The 15,235-nt window shown below is 46.8% G+C and overlaps 1 protein-coding gene and 1 long non-coding RNA gene across 3 annotated transcripts; one reads left to right on the top strand and one right to left on the bottom strand.

The window, feature by feature from the left end:
• Positions 1-490: 490 nt before the first annotated feature.
• On the bottom strand, positions 491-5,592 carry LOC127297243 (uncharacterized). Of its 2 annotated transcripts, none has more exons than XR_007848998.2 (3): positions 5,305-5,592; positions 963-1,128; positions 491-800 (listed from the first exon to the last, which is right to left on the bottom strand). It is a non-coding gene; the product is annotated as an uncharacterized lncRNA (long non-coding RNA). The 2 variants fall into 2 exon arrangements; XR_007848997.2 differs by having other exon boundaries at positions 963-1,031; positions 5,305-5,569.
• Positions 5,593-13,229: 7,637 nt separating this feature from the next.
• LOC127297242 (fasciclin-like arabinogalactan protein 10) lies at positions 13,230-15,213 on the top strand. Its single transcript, XM_051327538.2, has one exon. It carries the CDS (start codon positions 13,640-13,642, stop codon positions 14,885-14,887), a length of 1,248 nt encoding a protein of 415 aa, XP_051183498.1. The 5' UTR covers positions 13,230-13,639; the 3' UTR covers positions 14,888-15,213.
• Positions 15,214-15,235: the final 22 nt, after the last annotated feature.

The raw sequence follows: 15,235 nt of genomic DNA, 5'->3' as shown, positions 1-15,235 counted from the left end.
TACCAGTATAACCCTAGTTGTTGATTTTGCATGTCCTTGAAAATTTTATTAAGTTTTTTTCTAATAATTATATTTTTTATAAGTACTGGTAAAAAATATTACTGAATATATTTTAAAATAAATGTATCATCAAAATTTGTTATCTTCCAGGTCATCTTGTGGTTTTTAGATATTAAACTTCATGATGTCTGGACAAGAAATATTTTGTTTAACATTTTTAACCAGGTATAACTTTACAAACGACAAATTTTAGGACAAAATTGTCAGCAATTTGGGGTGACTCGAATTAAACAATGGTGACCTGTGAAACCAAGATTTCGACGTTGAGGACAACATGGATCCCAGTGGATTGTCAACCTAAGAAAACCAAATTATCAAACTCATAATCCAAAGTTGAGCTCATGTAAAGACGTGTGTGTAGATAGTGTGTTTCACGTGTGCTCATATCGTTGGGCATCAGACACATTTAATGGCTTGATAAAAAAACTCGTCAAAAAAATAAGATTCAAAATAGATGTTTTTAGTATAGAGTATGGGACGGGCAACACACGTGCACGCTTACTAGTTTTCAATAAACCATCTTATTACTTTTGCATCGCATGATATGCGGTAGTTTCAACATGTTTTTATTCAGCACTCTTTATCGCAGTAACATAGCTTCTCAATAGGATAGTTGTCGATTAGGTAACACCTCCCGTCAGTAAATCCCTCCTTGTGGCAGGCCTCAGCACATGGATCATCACGGCAAGAAACAGTGGTATAGGTCTTGCTGGCCTCCTTGCAAGTCTTAGCATGAGAGCCTACAAAAAAAGAACTCAATATGGCGTATGAAAAAAACATATCCTATAGTGTTCTAGAAAGAAACAAGATAATATATGAGACATGGGGTATGAATTTTATATATGATGCATTGAGGAAGTTCCTTGTTCTTTAATTGATTATTTTAATACTATAAAACTTACCAGGAGCCAAGAGGAGGAGCATGAGAAATAGCAAACGTAGCAGGCTTGGAACCTTGAGGACTCCCATGTCTGAACGATTATGAAGACACGAAGAAATGTGAGTGACCACAAAATGATGCACATCCAAATAGTCCGTGCCATCTCTTGTAGCCATGAATGATCAGGCCTAATGGAAAATTAATGAAATATTAATGGCAAAGATATTATTGTGTGATCATGTTTGGAAGATATGATTGTGTGATTCTATATCTCTATCTCTATCTCTACTACTTATAAAGGCACGAACTTGCGTTGGAAAATAAAATCTGAACCGTCTATTGAGGTCCATCTAACACTCCAGATTTCTTTGTTCTCCTCACTTCCCTCATAAAATTTCCGCACCTAACCTTCCATTGTTTGTTCTCCCCACCCGAAACTGACGTTCCTTTCCATCAATCACGCACGCTAACAGCTAGATGAAGGATTCCGCTAATTGCTTGCACGTGTAATCCTTTCTGCTTAGATCAGAAAATTAGGTTGCAAACCGGTCTACACGTGCATCCCTCTTTCGAGTTTTGATCATGGTCTCTGCCGGCATTCCAGGCATGGTTGGGGATGCACAGCCGCATGCCGCCGCCGCCTCCACCGTTCGACCATGTGGTTGGAGAAGACGCTACCAATGTGCCTCCGTGCTGTCTGTCGCCCTTCATCCCCGGATCGACGACTAGAGCTGTCGTGCCAGCAATAGCACCTGCAATCTTCGTCCATGCTGTATGGCAATTGGCGAAGAATGTCTGGTGCGCCGTCTTTTTCAGATTTTTGAAACTGCAAGTTTGATCTATTCCTGCTGTAACTCGAGATGAATCCTTGCTATAACCTCTATTGTCAAGAGAATTGGGCCGTTGGTATGCATTGTTGGTCGTGACTGCATCTCACCTTTGCTAATCTTAGTAAATACACTTCTTGATGTGCCATTGTTTTCCCTGGTTGCGGCATATTTAGTTGGTTAAGAACAACTCTTCTTGATTTGAGTTTTATCACCGTGCAGTCCTAGGTTATAAGGCTACAAAAACTCTTAACCCCTGAAGCCAATCGGTAGGTCATAGTCAAGTTATAGGTCAGAAAAAGAGAATATGCATTCTAGGATCTTGTGATCACACGTTAGTAACAAAAGTTAATTGTGTTCTCTAAGAAATAGAAATACATCAAAGTGTATTACAAGGGCATTTATGAAGATAATTGCAGAGAAGCACCTTTAATTAGTTCTATGTGTAAACTATTCTGTTGTAAGCATGAGAGATGTTCAATTCTGACTAAGTCTGTTATTTTGCTTCTATTTTGCTTCAGGGTCGACCAAAAAACAGAGATGTGGGAACTTTCCAGTGTAGCTGTTGACAATACTTCATTCTGGCACATATTTCTTGGCCAACTGTACCCATACCAGAATCAAGATGGTCCGGCCAGCCTGCCTGTTCGATTATTTATCATTTTTTCTTATAAATATAATTCGAATTTCAGAATTCAGTTAATCACTTCACGGTAAGGGTTCCTTATTCCTATTGAATTTCAATTTTCTACAGGTGTATCGCTCTTATTATATTATAGCTGATAGATTCTTTGTTGGCATGTCACTACACTACTACACTAATGGTCAGAGACCTGTCCAACTTTCTAATGCTGCCAGAGAGAAATGAGTCAGTAAAATATTCGCTTTAATCTGTTTCAGGCAGCAAACCAAAAACTCTAATTTGGAGCCTATTTCCTTTCCGATGGTACTTGTGGATGATTCTTGTTGAATGATGGTAAAGCTTAATTGTTTTCCACAAAGTGCAGGCTTGCGCCCATGTGTGCCCACTTTTTTTTTTTGTAGAGTTCTCCTGTCAAACCATTTTATATCCCATTGTTGAACAAACAGCTAGATATTGTTGTAGTCTCTGTTTTTAAAATTATTATGTTGCGTATATGTTTCTCTGTGCAGGCAGTCAAGCAAAAAAAGAATACAACATATCTTTTTTTCCCTTCTCAGAAACTTCTTTGAAATGGAAAGCGTGAAATAATACAAGCTAGCCAAAGAAAGTACAAGATGATCGAACACTAGATACTTAGACTTGGATTTGTACGTGTGATTTTTGGTAGTTAATTAATAAAACTGAATGTAAATGTCAGATTTGACCACATGTAATCTATAATATGTATAAAGGGGTGTAATCATTCAGCCAATAGACATACCTTGTAAAGCGTCCGTTGCACGTGCGGGTTTAGGGCATCTCCAACGGGGCGACCCATCCCGCGCCCGCGCGTCCGGATGGGTCGATCCGGACAAAATCCCAGCCCAACGCGGGGACGCACCGCAAAAGCGGACGGCCGCGGCGTCCGGAACGACGCAAACCCGGCCCAAATCTGGGCTGGGTTTGCATGGCCGCGGATGGCACGCGGCGTCCTCGCGTGTCCGCCTGGTCCGCGTGGCTGGCCCACCTGTCGGTGCCCCAGTCCTATTAAATGTGGACTGGGGAAGGGGACTGTCCCTATCCAGTCCCCACTCTCCACTCCGGCGGCACGCGCGAGCTCGAAGCTTCCGCGCCGCCATGGCCCCGAAGCGCGAGTTCGAGCCGTCCGCCAACGACCACGAGGCCGGCAGCAGCCGGCCAGTCGTGCCGGCGCCGTTCGCCATGGGGCTGCCGGCGACGCCGTACGCGATCGGATCTACGTCACCGTAGCGGTGGCGCAGATGTTCGGGGACGCCGGCGTCCCAATGCCGTGGGGACGTGCACCTCCCCACGGCCGGCACCCGAGCCTGATCGGGTTCCGGTGCCGGCCATCCCGGTCTCCGGCCGCGCCGCGTCGCGGAGATCCGGAGGCGCCGCGCAGCCTGCCGGCGGACCTCCAGAGGACCCCGCTACGGCGACGCAAGTCCCAACCGGGACTTGTGGTTCGAGGTGGAGCACGATGCGCGCCGGCACACGTGCTTCACCTCCGCGACGACGCGGCCTCGCGCGCAGCCGCGCACACCGCAGGGCGGGCTGGCCGCCGCCCCGGCGGCCTCTACATCGGCGAGCAGCCCCGGCCCCGCACCAGCCCCAGGCCCGGGCGGAGGAGGACGACCCGGAGCTGCAGGCGGCGCTCGCGGCGTCCGCGAGCGGAAGCGATCTCGACGAGCTGGCCAAATGGCCGCACCTCGCCGAGACGCCGCGCGCTCCGCGCTGGAGGAGGCGGCCGGGAAGGCCCAAGAGGACGCCGAGGCGAAGGCGTGGGCCTTCCTCGAGCTGGCGCGCCGTCAGGAGGAGGCAACGCGTCAGGCGGCGCTCCGGGAGGAGGAGGAGCGCCGGGCCGCGCGCCTGGCGGAGGAGGAGCGCCTGGCCACGCTCCGGCTACAGGCGGAGCTGCAGGCCGCAGCGGAGGAGCAGCTCCGGCAGGAGTCCGCGCGGAGGGCACGGGGCTGCGTAGGCCGGCGAGCCCGCCGAACCCGCACTCCGCCTGGGAAAGGGCGCAGTGGGAGCCCTGGCCGGAGTCCCCAGTGCCCTCCGGCGTTTCGAGCCGGAACAGCGCGTAGGGTTTCTTTTTTTTTTAGTTTAAAGCCCATATAGGGCTTGCTTTTGTGTAAAAATTGCCCGAAATAGGGCTAAGTTTAACTAACCAGTAGTTTATATTTATTTTTCGTTGTTTTTATTTTTCATTTTCATTTATGTTTTTTTTATTACATTTGCGATGCGTCCGCGCGTTGGGCGCGGCGTGCGACCCAAACGGACACGCGGACGCGGGCCGCTGTCCGGGTGTCCGCTCGGCCACCCAAATTGCCCAAAACGGACGGCCCCAGCGCGTCCGTTTGGGTCAGCCGGTTGGAGATGCCCTTACTAGTATATGTAAAGATATGATTATGTGATCCTATCTGGACGATATGATTAGGTGATCCTATTTTTTTGGAAGATTATGCATGCAATGTCAATATTCTAATACTATCTATTGGGGTCCGACGGGATGCAAATTATCAGACCATCCCGATGCCTTGAATCACGTCTCAAATCAACGAACCGATTTCCATCAGATTTGCACCATTATGGCAAAGGTTTGCATCAGATTGGATGCATAATTAGGCAAACCATCAATCCTCCGACTGATGCAGCAGAATCCTCTTTTTTTTTCAAACAAAACTCTTAAACAATGAATGATACCAAGCTATCCCAATGCTAAGCTATGTATAAAGTTATAGTGTGAAAAATGCCGTGTCTTGATTTTGCAAATAGCAGAGATGCTAATATATGGTTTCTGATTGTCCTTTGGTATCTGATTGTTGCAAATACGTTGTTTCTGATTGTTCTCAAAAATTGATAACATAATAAGTGGCATCTCCTCAGCGTATGCTCACCGGGAGGCTGCCGGATGAAACGAGGCGGCTCGGGGACGGACGAAGACGAGACCACGGTCGCCGGACTCCGGGAAGAAGGCGCGGCCGCGGCAGAGCTTGACCTCTCAGTTGCTTACAGGAAAGGTAGTGAACGAAACAAATGGAGGCGCAGCGAGAGGGAGGAAAAGGAGCTAGGGTTCGGGGACGGCCTCCTGGGCGGCGTCTTAAGGTGAAGAGAAGGGCGAGGTGGCAGACATCGGTGAAGTGGAGGGGATCATGTGGTGGCTGCCTGGTTCGTACCATGAGGAAAAACGACGAACAGGACCTCTCCCAGACGTTGAAACTGGGCTCAGCTAAACAATGTGGCTGGATCGGCCATGTGCTGCTAGTTGGATGGAAAGGGGCCTGCCGTGACCTTGGGCTAACTCCAGGGAAGAAAGCTTCTAACGATGCTGGGTTAGATACGTAGGTTAGGTTAGCTTTTCCTTTTTTTTTATATTCTTTTCTCCCTTTGAATAACTTTCTGAAATATGATAAGTGAAGAATTTGAAATTTTAAAGATGGAATTTTAATATCAGGAAAGCTCAACCTTGTATACCAACTATGGTGGTTGAGATTAAAAGAAGAAAAGAATAAGAGGGAGATATAGAGAAATAAAGAGAGAGTAAAATATTTGGAATCAAAAATTTGGCTAACCCTAATGGGCTCAGCCATTTGAGAAGGAAAGGATCCCCACCCAAGCACATATTAAGCATTGCAAAAATAGAAGAGAGGGGTAGGTTTATCAACCATATAATAGAAAATTTTGGCATGATCTATTTAAAATATAGATCGAGTAGAGAGGTAGGTTTAGGCTTGTTAGCTTTTCTTGGAACATCACAAGAGGGAGGGGATGAACCAAGAAAGAGGAAGAGGAAGAACAACAAGCAAACAAAAGCAAACCAAGAATCAAATGCAATTTTATAAAAGCCAAAGGTGATAATATGCATGAGTGCAACATGATGAGATGACAACAATGCAAGAAAGGTAAAAAGGAACTAGGGTGTTACTCTTGGGATGTTACAAACGCCCCCCCCCCCCCCCTCCTTGAAGGAATCGCGCCCCGAGATCCTCAGGAAGAAGAGAAGAAGGACGGGTACTCGGAACGGAGTTGATCTTCACGTTCCCAAGTTGCTTCTTTATCGGAATGGTGCGACCACTGCACCTTGAGGAACTTGACAGAGTTGTTGCGAGTTCTACGTTCAGCTTCATCAAGAATCCGAACGGGATGCTCTTTGTAGGAGAGGTCTTCTTGGAGGTCGATGGACTCGTGATCAACTTCACGGTCCAGATCTTTGAAGCACTTCTTGAGTTGTGACACGTGGAAGATATCGTGCACTTTGGAGAGCTTCTCAGGAAGTTCAAGGAGGTAAGCGACTTCACCACGCTTTGCTAGAACTTTGAAGGGACCAATGTATCTTGGCACCAGCTTGCCTTTGATACCAAAGCGATGAGTGCCCCTCATAGGAGTAACACGAAGGTAGGCTTGATCACCAGGATGATATAACATATTGCGGTGTTTGCTATCATAATAGCTTTTCTGCCGAGATTGTGCTATCTTAACCAGCGAAACTGGCGCACAGAAGATCTCGGCGCACCGCGACAATCTGCCCCAATCATGCGCTGATCATTGGCAATCATTGCCGGATCATAGCCGGTGGCATGCATGGCTAGCGCTGGCCCGCTCCCTCTGGCTCGGCGGATCTTCTGCGCCGATGAAGTAACGCCAGGCATGGTCGATTCAGCCGCCCCGGCCACAACGGACCCCTCCTAGGGAAAAACCCGGTCGGTGCGCATGCACGTGGAAGCAGCCCGCCGGTCCCCCTCCTGGTTGTTGCTGCATGGTTGATGCAGTGCCAGCTGCGATCCACCCCGTGGCGACGACACAGACTACCCAGCATGTGCATGCATGCACAGCTGGGCGTCGGCCAGTGGACGCGCAACAGCTGCAGGCACCTGCAGCTCCTCCCAGTCGGCTAACAACCCCACTGCCAAGATTCCGACCTGGGGCAATCCCGAAGTGGATTTTCTGTGTGTAGAATCTGCATAAAAATCAGCACTTAGTTTGTGATTTAGCACCAGATTTTCAACATGAGATAATGGCTTGGAAAATAGATTATTTTTACCCGAAGTGGATTTTCTGGGTGTAGAATCTGCATAAAAATCAGCACTTAGTTTGTGATTTAGCACCAGATTTTCAACATGAGATAATGGCTTGGAAAATAGATTATTTTTACCCAAATTTTGAGAAGATAGGGGTGTACCTGTAGGGATAAGTTGCACATTAATAGACCCAATCTGAATCGCCTCAATTTGTTGAGCTTGCAATTGCATCCCATCCACCCCATTGTTCTCATAAGAATCACCATGTCCATTATTATTTGGTGTAGCTCCCTCATTTGTTCCTTTGGGATCCATATCCATAGCATTACCCCCATTGTTCTGCTCTCCATTATGTGCATCATCATTCCCATCATTACCATTGTTTGCCTCTACCATATTCGCTTCTTGGGACCCATTAGCTGCCTCCACTTCAAAACGCAGCTTAAAGAACCCCCTTCTAATGAACACATCACTCTCTGCAGGAATAAGATTACGGTCCAAACACCCATTCTTGGTCCTAAGCACCTTATTGTTACGAGTTTATGCCATGTCAACATCGAGGGTCTTTCCAAAGAGAGTTCCCACTCCCCATAGGGATACATAATCTGATCTAATGTCATTTGGCGATCCTGATACACGAATCCAAACTTCTGGCAATGTATAAAGTGGCTTCTCCAAAGATGACCAGAGATCAAAAGTCAAGCAAGATTTCCTGTTTGTGCATATGTAAGTACCAAAATTCTTCAATCTCTAAACTTCCTGCTTGCTTGGTAGTTTAACTCTGAATACATTCTCTCTGAAATGAAAAACTTCCCAATTAAACTTGTCAAAAGGTACAATCTTCTTTAATTGTTCAATTATTTCAGGGATAATCATAGCATCTCCATCAACAGTGACTTTGGCTAACTTTGGATTCTCAACTTTGGCTTTAAAAGCACCACAGGGAAGTTCAAAAAATATGAGTGCCTTATTTGCATATCTATGTATAATTGATGTAGGCTTTGGAGCTTGAAGAAGGTGACTGATACGCGTACAACACGCGTCCGTTGGGAACCCCAAGAGGAAGGTGTGATGCGTACAGCGGCAAGTTTTCCCTCAGTATGAAACCAAGGTTTATCGAACCAGTAGGAGCCAAGAAGCACGTTGAAGGTTGATGGCGGCGGGATGTAGTGCGGCGCAACACCAGAGATTCCGGCGCCAACGTGGAACCTGTACAACACAACCAAAGTACTTTGCCCCAACGAAACAGTGAGGTTGTCAATCTCACCGGCTTGCTGTAACAAAGGATTAGATGTATAGTGTGGATGATGATTGTTTGCGTAAAAACAAGAGAAAGATTGCAGAGATTGTATTTCAGTATAGAGAATTGGACCGGGGTCCACAGTTCACTAGAGGTGTCTCTCCCATAAGATAAACATCATGTTGGGTGAACAAATTACAGTTGGGCAATTGACAAATAGAGAGGGCATGACCATGCACATACATATTATGATGAGTATTGTGAGATTTAATTGGGCATTACGACAAAGTACATAGACCGCTATCCAGCATGCATCTATGCCTAAAAAGTCCACCTTCAAAGTTATCATCCGAACCCCCTCCAGTATTAAGTTGCTAACAACAGACAATTGCATTAAGTATTGCGCGTAATGTAATCAGTGACAACATCCTTGAACATAGCACCAATGTTTTATCCCTAGTGGCAACAGCACATCCATAACCTTAGAGGTTCTTGTCACCCCTCCAGATTCACTGAGACATGAACCCACTATCGAGCATAAATACTCCCTCTTGGAGTTACTAGCATCAACTTGGCCAGAGCATCTACTAATAACGGAGAGCATGCAAGATCATAAACAACACATAGACATAACTTTGATAATCAACATAACAAGTATTCTCTATTCATCGGATCCCAACAAACGCAACATATAGAATTACAGATAGATGATCTTGATCATGTTAGGCAGCTCACAAGATCCGACAATTAAGCATAATGGGGAGAAGACAACCATCTAGCTACTGCTATGGACCCATAGTCCAGGGGTAGACTACTCACACATCACTCCGGAGGCGACCATGGCGGCGTAGAGTCCTCCGGGAGATGAATCCCCTCTCCGGCAGGGTGCCGGAGGCGATCTCCTGAATCCCCCGAGATGGGATTGGCGGCGGCGGTGTCTCAGTAAGGTTTTCCGTATCGTGGCTCTCGGTACTGGGGGTTTCACGACGGAGGCTTTAAGTAGGCGGAAGGGCAGGTCAGGGGGCCACACGAGGGCCCCACACCATAGGGCCGCGCGGCCAGGGGCCAGGCCGCGCCGCCCTAGGGTTTGGCCACCTCGTGGCCCCACTTCGTCTCCTCTTCGGTCTTCTGGAAGCTTCGTGGCAAAATAGGACCCTAGGCGTTGATTTCGTCCAATTCCGAGAATATTTCGTTACTAGGATTTCTGAAACCAAAAACAGCAGACAAAGAATCGGCACTTCGGCATCTTGTTAATAGGTTAGTTCCAGAAGATGCACGAATATGACATAAAGTGTGCATAAAACATGTAGATAACATCAATAATGTGGCATGGAACATAAGAAATTATCGATACGTTGGAGACGTATCAGCATCCCCAAGCTTAGTTCTGCTCGTCCCGAGCAAGTAAAACGATAACAAAGATAATTTCTGGAGTGACATGCCATCATAACCTTGATCATACTATTTGTAAAGCATATGTAGCGAATGCAGCGATCAAAACAATGTATATGACATGAGTAAACAAGTGAATCATATAGCAAAGACTTTTCATGAATAGTACTTCAAGACAAGCATCAATAAGTCTTGCATAAGAGTTAACTCATAAAGCAACAATTCAAAGTAAAGGTATTGAAGCAACACAAAGGAAGATTAAGTTTCAGCGGTTGCTTTCAACTTGTAACATGTATATCTCATGGATATTGTCAACATAGAGTAATATAATAAGTGCAATATGCAAATATGTAGGAATCAATGCACAGTTCACACAAGTGTTTGCTTCTTGAGGTGGAGAGAAATAGGTGAACTGACTCAACATTGAAAGTAAAAGAATGGTCCTCCATAGAGGAAAAGTATCGACTGCTATATTTGTGCTAGAGCTTTGATTTTGAAAACATGAAACAATTTTGTCAACGGTAGTAATAAAGCATATGTATCATGTAAATTATATCTTACAAGTTGCAAGCCTCATGCATAGTATACTAATAGTGCCCGCACCTTGTCCTAATTAGCTTGGACTACCGGATCATCGCAATGCACATGTTTTAACCAAGTGTCACAAAGGGGTACCTCTATGCCGCCTGTACAAAGGTCTAAGGAGAAAACTCGCATTGGATTTCTCGCTATTGATTATTCTCAACTTAGACATCCATACCGGGACAACATAGACAACAGATAATGGACTCCTCTTTTATGCATAAGCATGTAACAACAATTAATAATTTTCTCATATGAGATTGAGGATATATGTCCAAAATCAAACTTCCACCATGGATCATGGCTTTAGTTAGCGGCCCAATGTTCTTCTCTAACAATATGCATGCTTAACCATAAGGTGGTAGATCTCTCTTACTTCAGACAAGACGAACATGCATAGCAACTCACATGATATTCAACAAAGAATAGTTGATGGCGTCCCCAGTGAACATGGTTATCGCACAACAAGCAACTTAATAAGAGATAAAGTGCATAAGTACATATTCAATACCACAATAGTTTTTAAGCTATTTGTCCCATGAGCTATATATTGAAAAGGTGAATGATGGAATTTTAAAGGTAGCACTCAAGCAATTTACTTTGGAATGGCGGAGAAATACCATGTAGTAGGTAGGTATGGTGGACACAAATGGCATAGTGGTTGGCTCAAGTATTTTGGATGCATGAGAAGTAATCCCTCTCGATACAAGGTTTAGGCTAGCAAGGTTATTTGAAACAAACACAAGGATGAACCGGTGCAGCAAAACTCACATAAAAGACATATTGAAAACATTATAAGACTCTATACCGTCTTCCTTGTTGTTCAAACTCAATACTAGAAATTATCTAGACCTTAGAGAGACCAAATATGCAAACCAAATTTTAGCATGCTCTATGTATTTCTTCATTAAAGGGTGCAAAGTATATGATGCAAGAGCTTAAACATGAGCACAACAATTGCCAAGTATCACATTACCCAAGACATTTTAGCAAATTACTACATGTATCATTTTCCAATTCCAACCATATAACAATTTAACGAAGAAGAAACTTCGCCATGAATACTATGAGTAGAGCCTAAGGACATACTTGTCCATATGCTACAGCGGAGCGTGTCTCTCTCCCACAAAGTGAATGCTAGTATCCATTTTATTCAAACAAAACAAAAACAAAAACAAACCGACGCTCCAAGCAAAGCACATAAGATGTGATGGAATAAAAATATAGTTTCAGGGGAGGAACCTTTTAATGTTGTCGATGAAGAAGGGGATGCCCAGGCATCCCCAAGCTTAGACGCTTGAGTCTTCTTAGAATATGCAGGGGTGAACCACCGGGGCATCCCCAAGCTTAGAGCTTTCACTCTCCTTGATCATGTTGCATCATACTCCTCTCTTGATCCTTGAAAACTTCCTCCACACCAAACTTAGGACAACTCATTAGAGGGTTAGTGCACAATAAAAATTAACATGTTCTGAGGTGACATAATCATTCTTAGTACTTCTGGACATTGCATAAAGCTACTGGACATTAATGGATCAAAGAAATTCATCCAACATAGCAAAAGAGGCAATGCGAAATAAAAGGCAGAATCTGTCAAAACAGAACAGTTCGTATTGACGAATTTTAAAATGGCACCAGACTTGCTCAAATGAAAATGCTCAAATTAAATGAAAGTTGCGTACATATCTGAGGATCACTCACGTAAATTGGCATAATTTTCTGAGTTACCTACAGAGAAAACAGCCCAGATTCGTGACAGCAAAGAAATCTGAAACTGCGCAGTAATCCAAATCTAGTATGAACTTTACTATCAACGACTTTACTTGGCACAACAAAACACTAAACTAAGATAAGGAGAGGTTGCTACAGTAGTAAATATGATGATATCTAGGACTCTGAAAGTGTTAGCAGTAGGCGGCCTCTTCTCTACTTGGAAAATTTGTACCACCCTCGTCTAAAAATAGGTGTTTTAGGGCTCCTTTGATTTAAAGGATTTGCATAGGAATTGTGTAGGATTTGGTTTCCATGGGAAAATTTCCTATATATGTTGTTTGATTCATAGGAACATATCCTATAGGAAAAATTCCTATAGGAATCTTGTAGTGTAATTCCTATAGGAAAAAAAACATTAGCTCATACCTCATGGAAAAATTCCTTTACTACAATCAAACAAACTTCATATTCCTATGGGATTGAAGTAGCCATACCATTCAAATCCTATACCTTTCCTATTCCTATGCTTTTCCTATCCTTTAAATCAAAGGAGCCCTTAGTTTATCTAGATTCTAAATACAAGTATATCTGTATCTAGATATATTTTAGTTATAGATACATTTTCATTATCCCCTAGTAATGACACCTCATACCTACCTGACAGAGAAGCAACACGGAGCTCTAAACAAAGTCGTAATAAGAATCGATGAGAGAAAGAAAAAAAGGAAATGAACGCGAGCACGTGCACACCTGCGCTTTCACAAGTGCAAGTTGCAATGGTAGAGCGAAAAAAAAAAAAACAGAGCCGCCTCGGATTCTTGTACCACGTTGTCACCACTAATCTAATCTTGGGATCAGTCATCCATGTCTCCACTCTCGTCCGAGTCCACCTCTCATCTCCCAACGGCCGTGCCACTTCTCAGAGCCGAGAAGGGCGAAAGCCCAAGCTACCAGCTCAGTTTGTTAATCCTCTTCTTAACAAGTTCAAATAGCACGTACGGCCGCGGGTTCATCGTCGGTGGCTCCAGGCGCCTTCACATGTTCCTGCGTTAGCCTTGCAGATTGTGATTTGTGAACCTCACCAACCATCGATAACCATACATAATTAGTCAGTTGCCCACGAAACCGTTGCTCCGTCCTCCTCAATCCTCAATCCTGACACTCGGACAGCTCAACCCATCTTACCCAGTAGCTGCTCGATCCACTTCAAGTGCGTCACAGCCGCGCTGCCTGCCACTAGCTGCACTCCAGAGTCCAAGCATTGCTCCGTCGCTAGCTAGCTCGGCCATGGCGGGGACGCAGCGCGCCGTGGCCGCCGCGGCAGTGCTCCTCTTGGCCTGCAGCCTGCAGGCGCCGACGGCGACGGCGTGGGTGAGCGCGCACAACATCACGGCCTTCCTCAACGGGCACCCGGAGTACAAGCTGTACAACAAGTACCTGACGGAGACGCGGGTGTGCGACGAGATCAACACGCGCGCGGCCGTGACCTGCCTTGTGTTGACGGACGCCGTCATGGCCACCCTCGTCTCCGACGCCGGCGACGAGCTGGGCGCCGTCAAGAACGCGCTGCGCCTCCACTCGCTGCTCGACTACTGGGACATGAAGAAGCTGCGCGCGCTCCCGGACGGCGACACGCTCACCGACACCTTCTACCAGGCGGCCGGCAACGCGGGCAGCAGCCACGTCGGCGGGGTCAAGATGGCCAAGCTGGAGGGCGGCGGGTTCGGGTTCAAGGCCGCCGCCAGCACCGGCGACACCTACGACGCCACCGTCACCAAGGCGCTCAAGCAGACGCAGTACGACTTCGCGGTGCTCGAGATCTCCGCGCCCATCGAGTTCGACGGCCTCTTCGACGTGCCCAACATCTCCAACGTCACGAAGCTGCTCGAGAAGGCCGGCTGCAAGCGCTTCGCGGCGCTCGTCGCCGGCACCACCGGCGTGCTGGCGGCGTACCAGGCGGCCATGGAAAAGGGCGTCACCCTCTTCGCGCCCAGCGACGACGCGTTCATGGCGAAGGGCGCGCCGGACGTCGACAAGATGGCCCACGCCGACCTCGTCGCGCTGCTGCTGTACCACGCCGTGCCGGCCTACATCCCCAGGGCGTCGCTCAAGCTGCTCAAGTCGGCGGCCCGCCCGCTCCGCACGCTCGCCTCCACGGCGTCGGGGCAGTACAACGTGTCCGTGGTGGCGCGCGGCGACGACGTGTCGCTCGACACCGGCGTCCGCAAGTGCCGCGTGGCCGACACCGTCCTGGACGACACGCCGGTGTGCATGTACACCGTGGACAAGCTCATGCTGCCCGTCGAGCTCTTCGCCGACGCGCCGGCTGCGGCGCCAGAGCCCGCGGAGGCGCCGTCGCCCGTGGAGGCACTGTCGAGTTCTCCTCCCGCGCCGCCACCGGCTGACGTGCCGTCGTCGGAGGAAGAGCCCGCAGACCGCAAGCACAAGAACCTGAAGGCGTCGTCCGCCACCGCCGCCGCATTCCGGTCGATTGGCTCGTTCGCCGCGGCCGCGTGTTCCTTCCTTCTCCTCTGAGTCTTTGTCTCGTCTCCTTGATGAATTTTTTTCTTTGTGCGGTTTCAGCCATTGTTTGTAGGGATTTCGGCCATTGTTGATTGCACGAATTGCGGCCATTTCGGTGAAACCTGTGTACATTTCGTTCTTTTCTGGTTTCAGTAACACAAATCCGTGCCAAATCGAGCAGATACAACTTCATCTTGGACATTTCGTACGCCACTCAAGTTGGATCGTGCTCCGTGTAAAAAATAGCTAATAATACCGGAGGATACGGAACCATGGTGACTTTATAGGCTGTACCGAATTGTAAATTGGATGGAGTTGATCGATGATCATGCATGTGAGTCCTGAGTGTTTTGTTTGTTC

Source organism: Lolium perenne, chromosome 4 (assembly GCF_019359855.2).
Source record: "Lolium perenne isolate Kyuss_39 chromosome 4, Kyuss_2.0, whole genome shotgun sequence".
Classification (NCBI taxonomy): Eukaryota; Viridiplantae; Streptophyta; class Magnoliopsida; order Poales; family Poaceae; genus Lolium; species Lolium perenne.
Note: the sequence above shows the minus strand (reverse complement) of the source record. Positions and strands in the feature narration are given on the sequence as shown.

Coding starts and splice junctions, on each gene's coding strand:
- LOC127297242 (XM_051327538.2), top strand. CDS start 13,640: ATGGCGGGGACGCAGCGCGCCGTGGCCGCCGCGGCAGTGCTCCTCTTG.